The sequence below is a fragment of the Capsicum annuum genome, chromosome 6, assembly GCF_002878395.1.
Source record: "Capsicum annuum cultivar UCD-10X-F1 chromosome 6, UCD10Xv1.1, whole genome shotgun sequence".
NCBI lineage: Eukaryota > Viridiplantae > Streptophyta > Magnoliopsida > Solanales > Solanaceae > Capsicum > Capsicum annuum.
The window spans coordinates 223,359,330-223,370,120 of record NC_061116.1 but is presented as its reverse complement, the minus strand read 5'-3'; the positions used below and the strand labels follow the sequence as shown (position 1 = coordinate 223,370,120).

The window sequence follows — 10,791 nt, the reverse complement described above, 5'->3', positions numbered from 1 at the left end:
ATAAGTTATTATATTACTATTCAAATCAGAAGCGAATCCAACATTTGAAGTTCGTGGGTGCATTGGTGTTGTCAAAGACGCGCATAAGCCCTAAAGCAAGACTCAAAATGCGTTGAGCGCTTGCCTTACTTATTGTGTAGTTTAGGTTCTAATTTTTAAGACATACTTTCCTTTGATAATAAGGCTTTCTGAAGAGACGGACACTAAATAATTGATATTTCACGTTATCAAAAAAAAAAAATGTTTATATATTTGTCATCCATGCTTTATATTATTAGTCTTGTACTAGATATATATTTATATTTTTTCTCCCTTTATGTTTTTTTCGTTAAATTCCACGTTTTATTTGTACTTTGTGCTTAAACACAATGGACCTTGACGTTTTTTTGCGCTTTTTGTTTTTGATAATACTGTGGTGCACCAATATTATCTTACGTAGACGTTAGCAAAACTTCCAGTGTCGATTAATGAATATTATCATGTTCGATTGATCGCCAATGGCATAAACAATACAGAAAAAAATAGATATATAAAACAAATATGAGTTCTAAGCTAATAGTCAAGGTGAAGTTCAACTAATATGTTGACATTTAACATTTTTTAAACCATCAGTTGTGGTAGCTTAATAGTTAAGGTGGGTTCACCATACAGTATGGTCACGGGTTCGAATCTCCAGTCCAACAATTTTAATGTTATAAATTTAGTAATAAGTCTTTAAATCTGAAGTATACTTAAAAACCACCCCAAAATCGATCCGTGAATGAATAGAGCAATTAAGATGGTTGAAGTTAAGAGTGGCTTTGTGTAAAAAAATTAAAAATTAAAAATTGAGGTTATATGTAATTTATATATATAATCTATATCTATATCTATAATCTATAATCTATCTATATCTATAATTTATAATATATTAAAAGTGTGAAGGGTCTTAAAAAATGTTGTTTGAACTTTTTGCCCTTCATTAAAAGACTTCGCTTTAGATAAAATCGTCTTTTTACCTTTTTTTTAAAATTATTTTTATAATATTAAATATTGGCTACATTGCCAAGGAAAAAAAACCTCTCCTTATGAAAATAGGATTCCTTTTTCACCATTTAAGAAAAACTAACCATATATAAAAACCCAAAAAAAAATTTCTTCCCCAACGTAAAGCCCAAAAAGTAGTAATAAAAAAAAAACGTGAAACCAATCCTCCCCAAGGTGAAACCAAGAAAATAGTAATTTTAAAAAAACACTCCCACCATGAAACCAAAAAATAATATAATAATAAAAAATTAGTAACTAAAAAATCCCCACCCTCTACGTGAAACCCCCCAAAAATATAATGATAAAATAAACTCTATTCTTTCCAATCTTGGTTTTAGCATAACCTTTTTTGTGCAAAATATGGTTAAAAAAACTCAAAAATCGATAAATAATAATTCTTATCCCGTGTAAAATAGGCTTTAACATATCTTTTACCAACTTCTATAAAAGTCTATGTTAATTTATACGTCAACTTGCTTTAATTTATTTGTCATAAATTTTTTTGCTTTTTTGGTATGTTGATTGTTGCTTGCTTATTAATGATTTAAACACAATATTAATTGATATGCCGATAATTTTGCTTATATTTTTAATTGATTTAATTTGTGTTATTAGTTGAGTTTATGTTCTTAATTGATTTAATTTGTATTCCCTGTTGGGTTTATTAATAAACAATGCTCTTCGTCCAGAATCATACTATCATAGTGCTAAAAACTTCATTACTGTGTCAACTAAAATTTTTAATGAAGCTGTGAAGGAGCATCTCATCCAAAACTTGACCGCTTTGATGGTCGGGCTATTTAGTGCTAAAACTCCACTCCAACCATCCTTTTTAATTAGTATATCTCTTTTATATGAATTTACAGCTCGAGAAGATGAATTGTCTCTTTCATTTTTATTAGAGATAATACATACATGACTCTAAACTTGACACCAAATTATCGCTTTGATCTTAAACTTTGACAGTGCACAAATATGACCTTTAACTATTCAACACTGCACAAATATAACCTCCGATCCTACGTGGCAAAACGTGTGTTCAACACGCAAAACTGGGTGTGTCCAACTTAAAATCTAAGGGCATAATACATAAATATGACCTTAAACTTTGACAGTGCACAAATATGACCTTTAACTATTCAAAACTGCATAAAAATGACCTTTAAATAGGAGTGTCAAACGGGTCGAGCCGGGCCAACCCGAAACCGGCCCTTCTATTTTAACCGGGTTGATGGCCAGTTTTGGTACTAGACAGGCTGGGCCCAACGGTAAAAAAAAATTAAAACTCACCCTAACCCAGTCCACTTAACCTAACCCAGTCAAACCCACCAAAACTCGATTAATAACCGGTCAAACCCGTTAAAAAAAAATCCAATATACACTATATACGCTACAATTATATACACTATATACACTTCAATATACACTATATACACTCCAATATACAATGTATATTTTTTTAAAAATATATAAACAATTACACATATATATGTACCATTCAATATGTAATTATATGTGACTATACGTACTGCTTTAAATAAAACATATAACTATAATAGTATAATATATATATATATATATATACTAATTTATAAAAGATATACACTTGTATACGTTAAAGATATAAGTCTATAGAAGATATAAACACGTACATACGCACTATTCAATATATATGTACTACTTTAAATAAAGTATATACAACAATATATAGAGAGAGATAGAGAGATAAATAGATAGATAGATAGATAGATAGATAGATGATAGTTAATTAATAATATATTAAAAGTAAGTTTTTACTTTAAACTAGAAATTCATTTTAAATCATTTTAAATCAATATATAAGTACTAATTTAAACAAAATATATACTACAATATATATGTATGTATATATATATATATAGTTATATACTAATTTATAAAACATATACACTTGTATACGTTAAATATGTACGTCTATAGAAGATATATACACATATATACGCACCATTCAATATGTATGTACTACTTTAAATAAAATATATACTACAAATATACATGGATTACAATACATAGATAGTTATATTATACTAATTTATAAAACATATACACTTGTATATGTTAAATATATACGTCTATAGAAGATATAAACATATATATACACACCATTCAATATATATGTACTACTTTAAAAAATATATATACTACAATACATATATATATACTACAATGTGTATATATATATATAGTTATATACTAATTTATAAAACATATACACATTGTATACGTTAAATATATACGTCTATATAAGATATATACACATATATACGCACGATTCAATATATATGTACTACTTTAAATAAAATATATATTATAATATATATATATATATATATATATATATATACATGTATACACGCACACTACAATATGTATATGTATATGTAGTTGTATACTAATCTGTAAAACATATACACTTGGATACGTTAAATATATACGTCTATAGAAGATATATACACACCATTCAATATATATGTACTACTTTAAATAAAATACATACTGCAACACATATATATATACTACAATATATATATATATATATATATATATATATATATAGAGAGTTATATACTAATTTATAAACAATATACATAACGTATACATTAAATATACTCATCTATAGAAGATATATACACACATGTATATATAGCATTCAATATATTCACTACTTTAAATAAAACATACACTACAATATATAGTTATATACTAATTTATAAAACATATATACATCCATGCGTTAAATATACATTACTTTAGTAGATATATGCACACACACACACATATATATCCATACCATTCAATATATATATTACTTTAAATAAAACATATACTACAATATATATATATATATATATATACACCACAATATATATATATATATATATAGTTATATACTAATTTATAAAACATATACACATGTATACGTTAAATATATCCAAATTTACATTTAGAAGATATACACATACACACACACACATATATATACCATTCAATATATACACTACTTTAAATAAAAGTATAAAATATATGCTACTTAATATAATAAATTAATAATACTTGATAGTAAATTAATAATGTATTAAAACTAAGTTTTAAATTTCAGTTTGTGAAATTCTGATTTTCTTTTCTTTTTTTTAAAAGAACCTTAACCGGGTTGGATCCGGGCCGGGTTAACCGGGCCCAAATAAAAAATCCAATTGGATCGGAACCCGGACCCCTAAAGCCCTTGGGTTTACCGGGCCGAATTAAACTGGACCGATTTAATTATGTGGGCCGGTTCAGGCCGGTTTTAACCGACCCGTTTGACACCCTTACCTTTAAATGACTTTTCACTATTATTTTTTCATTATTTTCAGCTCAAAGATGAAAATAATATCTAATTTCTTTTGTCATTGCGGAAAAAAAAGCAATATTGAATATTTATTAATTAGATGGGTTAGCCTCATACGAAAAAATTGCGCGAGTATGTATATATATTATAAAGCAGAGGGCGAATTTAAGTTATATAATATATTAAATATAATTTATTTAAATATTAAATTAAAGATGAAACTATACTAATAATAAAAAAAATATAGTTTTAATAAAACGTTATTAAATTAACGTTATTAAGGATAGTAGTAGTATTCTATTAAATTAACGTTATTACAATGTTATTAAATTAACGTTATTAAAAATTATTAAATTAATGCAGGGGCGGACCTACGTGGTTGTCATGGGGTTCACCCGAACCCCCTCGGTAAAAAAATTACGTTATATATATAAGGTAGAAAATCTATATTTCTGTATGTATATTAATGTTGAACCATATGAAACAAGACACTTAGATAGCCCAGTGGTGTTATTTGCTATTTTTGGGCGCTTCCTTCAGCCTACTGCGTTGGTTCGATTTTTTAATTTAAAAAAACTAGGTGTTGATTCTATAGAAATGATGATGATGATGATGGTGATGATGATGATGATGATGATGATAATAATAATAATAATAGTAATAAAAAAATGATGTTTTTTTAACACAAAAAGCAAAACTTTAACAGTGCACAAATATGACCTTTAACTATTCAAAACTGCACAAATATGACCTCCCTTCGAGTCAGCCCTTTTAATGATGTGGCACTGTGTGATTGGATTACCTTTCCACGTAGGCGCGAGTGAAACTCACGCATGGGGTTGCAAAATCGGAGGTCATATTTGTTCAGATTTTGAATAGTTAAAGGTCCTATTTATGCACTATCAAAATTAAAGTCAAAGTTATAATTTGATGTGAAGTTTAAGATCATATTTATGTATTAACTCTTTTTATTATCAGTATTTAAAATGAAGTAAAGAACATGTTTGAGAGTATTTGAAATTTGAATTTCTTTTTAGTTTTTAGCATCTACGTGAAGTAAAAGCGAGTCAAAATATTTAAAATAAAGTATAAATAATTTTTTTTTGTTAATCAATTATACAATAAAAACATCAAGATACTAAAATCATAGTTCTAATGTCTAAATTCTTACTATTTTTACACTACTATTATTTTATACCTTTACTACTAATATGCAGTATTTTCTAAATATCAATATTAGATTTTAAAAAAAATTCAAATATCATAATATAAACTCGAATATCAAGAACTTAAATTTTAATAGCACATGGTAATTCAATACTTAACGTATCTTTCGCAGCCTATATCAACAAAGCTTTCACTACAACCCTTAAAAGCGCCAAAACTTATAAATTCAAAATTCAAAATTCAAACTAAAACGAAAGCCGTAGGTTTTAAAAGGTAAATAAACAAGAGCCGCTCTTTTTCATTCAACTTTTTAAGCCCTTCATTTCTCCTTTAACCCTCATTATTTTCCTCCATTTCAAAATCTTCAAGCTCCTCTTGTCCCTAACAAGCCCTTTTTCCCTTTCCTCATTCTCAATCTCCGCCGTTGAAAATGCGTGAAATTCTTCACATTCAAGGTGGCCAATGCGGCAACCAAATCGGATCAAAGTTCTGGGAAGTTGTATGTGCGGAGCACGGTATTGATTCCACCGGAAGGTACCATGGGGACACAGATCTGCAGCTTGAGAGGGTGAATGTGTATTACAATGAAGCGAGTGGTGGAAGGTTTGTTCCTAGGGCTGTGCTTATGGATCTGGAACCAGGGACCATGGATAGTATTAGATCTGGGACTTATGGACAGATCTTTCGCCCTGATAACTTTGTGTTTGGACAATCTGGTGCGGGGAATAACTGGGCGAAAGGTCATTATACTGAAGGGGCTGAGCTGATTGATGCTGTTCTCGATGTTGTTCGTAAAGAAGCTGAGAATTGTGATTGCCTACAAGGTGTTTGTTTATTTGCTTACCTTGTGTTATTTCATTGCATTTGATGCGTCGATCTGTTTTTTATGCATTGATATGCTGCTGAGATTTTCTTAAACGTGACTGTATACAAGGTGTTTGTTCAATTGTTTATGTGATTCCCGATTTCTTTAGATTGTGTTTTTTCTTTGCATTTCTAGCTCCGATCTGGTTTCATGCATTGATATACTGCTGAGATTTTCTTAATTGTGACTGCATACAAGGTGTTTGTCTAATTGTTTATGTGATTCCTGTTCTGTTTAGATTGTATTATTTCTTTGCGTTTCTCGCTCCGGTCTGGTTTTTATGCATTGATATGCTGCTGAGATTTTCTTAATTGCGACCGTCTACAAGGTGTTTGTTTAATTGCTTATGTGATTCCTGAGTTGTTTAGATTGCGTCCTTTCTTAGAAAAACCAGAGTGGTTAAGCTGATAGCTCAATGGACGTAGAATTTGTGAGAAAATTATAGTAGAACTGCATTATAATTCAAGAAGAGGTTCGTTAGAAAAATCAATATCAATGTAGAAAAAGCAGATTAAACGGAGAGGAGATGACTAGTATATGGCAATAAAGTAGCTTAGCTTAATTTGTTTCAATATTCTACATAAGAACCTAAAATACAAGATCTTTAGGCTAAAAAATATGTATATAAATCATTTTGAATGTGTAACTTTGTCTTATTTGCTGCTGATAACTGGTACAATACACAGGGTTTCAGGTGTGCCATTCCCTGGGAGGAGGGACCGGATCTGGAATGGGGACCCTTCTGATATCAAAGATAAGAGAGGAGTATCCAGATAGAATGATGCTCACTTTCTCTGTTTTCCCATCTCCAAAGGTTTCAGACACTGTTGTTGAGCCTTACAACGCCACACTATCTGTTCATCAGCTTGTGGAGAATGCAGATGAGTGCATGGTTCTTGACAATGAGGCATTGTATGACATTTGTTTCCGTACCCTCAAACTGACAACTCCTAGCTGTAAGTAGCCTCAATTAACCTGAATCACACTCACATATTTTTTTAGGCTTTGGTTTTTCCCTGAGATAGCTTTTTGCATCATGATAGAAGAGAATATTCACTAGTATGCGTGTCTGTTTTTGGGTGCCTAATATTCTGTAGGTGACACTGGTCTCTCTGGTGGTGCAGCTATTCTTTCCCCTTTTTTGATTTGTTTTGAATTAGTTTCCAATCTCTTGATTTAAAATTACAATTTTGAACTCACATTGATAGTATTTTTCATTTTCTAAACAACATTATCATGTTAGTTCACTAAGACAGACTCTCTTGATGATAAATTGCATTTTGAATGTAGACTTAGTGATATTTTTCACATAGCTAAGTAACAATGTTATGTTCGGTCAACTCATACAACTCTGGGGGTCCTTAATAAATGGTAATACTGACCATTTGTGAGAGGCAACATAAGTTTGTTTACATCCTTGTTACCGCTTTATTCCCTCCCTAATCTGCATAAACCTACTTTTCCGACTTAGCGTTGTTAGTTAGCTAATATATCGAAGAGTTAATATCATGTATGCTTCATACCCTACATACTTTTTTATCTAAAGCTGCACATACTGATTTAGTTCTTCATGTTCTTAACAGTTGGTGACCTGAATCACCTAATATCTGCAACCATGTCCGGAGTAACTTGTTGCCTCAGATTTCCTGGACAGCTTAACTCTGATCTCAGAAAACTTGCTGTAAACCTCATTCCTTTCCCCCGCCTTCACTTTTTCATGGTTGGTTTTGCACCACTCACCTCACGAGGTTCACAACAGTACCGTGCTTTGACTGTCCCTGAGTTAACTCAGCAAATGTGGGATGCGAAGAACATGATGTGTGCTGCTGACCCTCGACATGGCCGTTATTTGACAGCATCAGCTATGTTCCGTGGAAAGATGAGCACCAAGGAAGTTGATGAGCAGATGCTTAACGTGCAGAACAAAAATTCCTCTTACTTCATTGAGTGGATCCCCAACAATGTCAAATCAACAGTCTGTGACATTCCACCAACTGGTCTAAAGATGGCATCAACTTTCATTGGAAACTCAACCTCAATTCAAGAAATGTTCCGTCGTGTTAGTGAGCAATTCACAGCCATGTTTAGGAGGAAGGCTTTCTTGCACTGGTACACCGGGGAAGGAATGGATGAGATGGAGTTCACTGAGGCAGAAAGTAACATGAATGATTTGGTCTCTGAATACCAGCAGTATCAAGATGCAGTAGCAGATGAGGATGAGTACGAGGATGAAGAGGAAGATCCTGCATATCAGGACTGATGTTGACCATGCTGCGAAGTTTTTTACTTAATATTTGTATTAGTTCCTTTCCTATTGTGGTTGTAACCTCAACTACCAACTATCCGAACCCATCCAAGAACATCATGAACAATTATTCGTTGCTGTCTTTTACTGCAAGCGAAGTTCCTTGAAATATTACTGCATGCATATTCAGGTTATCGTTTCCCATTTTTGATCATATGAGTTTTTTAAGTCTCTTAAATGTTCACGCATCAAAATTAGCTCAGTGCATTTCTGGCCTTAACTATTTTGGTTCTAGTATGAAGAAGAAATCAAATAACGTATAGGAGCTTAGCAAGGAGTTCTGACGGCTTCTGTCTCTTTCCATCTTTGTCCCTTTTTGTTAAGGATGGATACCAAACGAGGATTTGAGTCCATAGCATACACCTTAACTTGACTCTAACCAATTTTATTTCGCTTATTTGTTTGTCACAAATGAAGGAGCACACATTTTTGTCTAGAAAGCTCATCTCTCTTCAATTTGTATTTCACCATGACGCCATATTTTTTAGATTGCTGGAAATTGGAAATTGAGATTAAAGTAGAAGTAAGATTTTAACCTTTTTGCTCAACCACGGTCTGTAGAACATGGCTTAAGAGGAACGTATCCTAGGTGGTTTGCATTGCAATTTTAAGAATTTATTTTGGAGTTTCATCTTCTCTTGAAACTATTCAGGGGTCATTTGGTATCTCAAGTAAGAAAAATACTTTTGAGATAAAGTTTGATAGTACTAACTTTTATTCAATATTTGGTATGAGGTGTTAACTAATTTTAAAATTATTTTATTTCATCATTTGTATTAAAAAGATGATACAGATTGAATGATGGAATGAAATATTCCTATTGGGATATTCTGTCTTATACTCTTATCCCATTTAGTATACCAAATGACCCCGTGGCCCGTAGGCTTAAGGATTGAGCGATATTTGGAGATAAATGTGGTTGTTTAGAGAATAAAATTAAGTGATTTTTTGAAATAAAAAATGTTAGTTAAGTGAGAAATTAACTCAGGCCAATGTCATTCTTCCCTTTCATTTTTTACTACCAAAATAAAAACGCAGGTAAAAGTGAGGCTTCGAAGAGCTCCGCCGCAAGGGCGAACAAACAAATTACACTTTCGTCTCTCTCCCCCCTTTGATTCACTGATACACAACTTACTTCAAATTTAGAAAAAACTTACTTCAAAAAATGGCAAATGCTCTTGTAAACAGAGCAGCTACAGTGAATCAGCCCACGAATTTCTTCAGATCCTCTTTCAGTTTCCTGAGAAATCTGAGCACTGCAACCCCTCCTACTACTACTACTAAGGATCCTTCATCTGCTGATGGACCTAAAAAGCCCAAAAGGAAGAAGAAGAAGAATCTTTTTGAGGTGGCTCAGTTTTTGCCTAATTGGGGACTCGGTTATCACATGGCCAAAACTCATTGGACCGGTGTCTCCTATGAAATCACTAAAATCAATCTTTATAAGGTATTATAGTTATAACATGCATTGACGTGTATGTTTGGGGTTTACTTTCTAGGGTTTGTGATAATAATTCCGAGATAAAATGTAGGATTATTTTATCGTGAGTTTGGGTGGGAGTATAGTTAGTTTCAAAATTAGTTGTCCCACCATTTGTACTGAATGATAAGTTGTCCCATACCAAACAAGGGTTTATGTATATTTCTTTTTCATTTTGTGGATCGTTTTGTTTTTGCAGGATGGTAGACACGGTAAGGCTTGGGGACTTGCTTATAGAGATGGTGAGTTTTTCTTTCTTTTTCCCCTTTTTAGGGTAAATGATTTCATTATTTAAGCTGAGGGTCTATTGGAAAGAGCTTTTCTATCTTTACGAGTTAGGGGCAAGGTCTGCGTGCACTCTATCCTCCCACACCCAACTTGTGGGATTGCACTGGGTTTTTTGTTGTTGTTGTAGGGTAAATGAATTCATTCTTTGAGCATTCGGTGGATGCAGTGAAGGTTAGAAAATCTGAGTTTAAGTTCCTTTAAATTGGGCGTAATTCCTAAATAAAATTTAAGGATCTGAGGGAATTCCTAAAATGGTTTAGATTATTTACATTACATAGCCTATGTCAATAAAT

The 10,791-nt window shown here is 31.7% G+C and overlaps 2 protein-coding genes across 2 annotated transcripts in view; both read left to right on the top strand.

Annotated features, from left to right (window-relative positions):
- Positions 1-5,701: 5,701 nt before the first annotated feature.
- On the top strand, positions 5,702-8,864 carry LOC107875500 (tubulin beta chain). The gene is made up of 3 exons (XM_016722237.2): positions 5,702-6,384; positions 7,112-7,381; positions 8,009-8,864. The coding sequence occupies exons 1-3, from the start codon at positions 5,991-5,993 to the stop codon at positions 8,683-8,685; spliced, it is 1,341 nt and encodes a 446-aa protein (XP_016577723.1). The 5' UTR covers positions 5,702-5,990; the 3' UTR covers positions 8,686-8,864.
- Positions 8,865-9,680: 816 nt separating this feature from the next.
- Positions 9,681-10,791, top strand: part of LOC107875501 — a 7,846-nt gene continuing 6,735 nt past the window's right edge. Inside the window, exons 1-2 of the mRNA XM_016722239.2 lie at positions 9,681-10,177; positions 10,410-10,452. Coding sequence (XP_016577725.1) covers positions 9,896-10,177; positions 10,410-10,452 — 325 coding nt within the window. The 5' untranslated portion in view covers positions 9,681-9,895. The remainder of the gene's footprint in view (positions 10,178-10,409; positions 10,453-10,791) is intronic.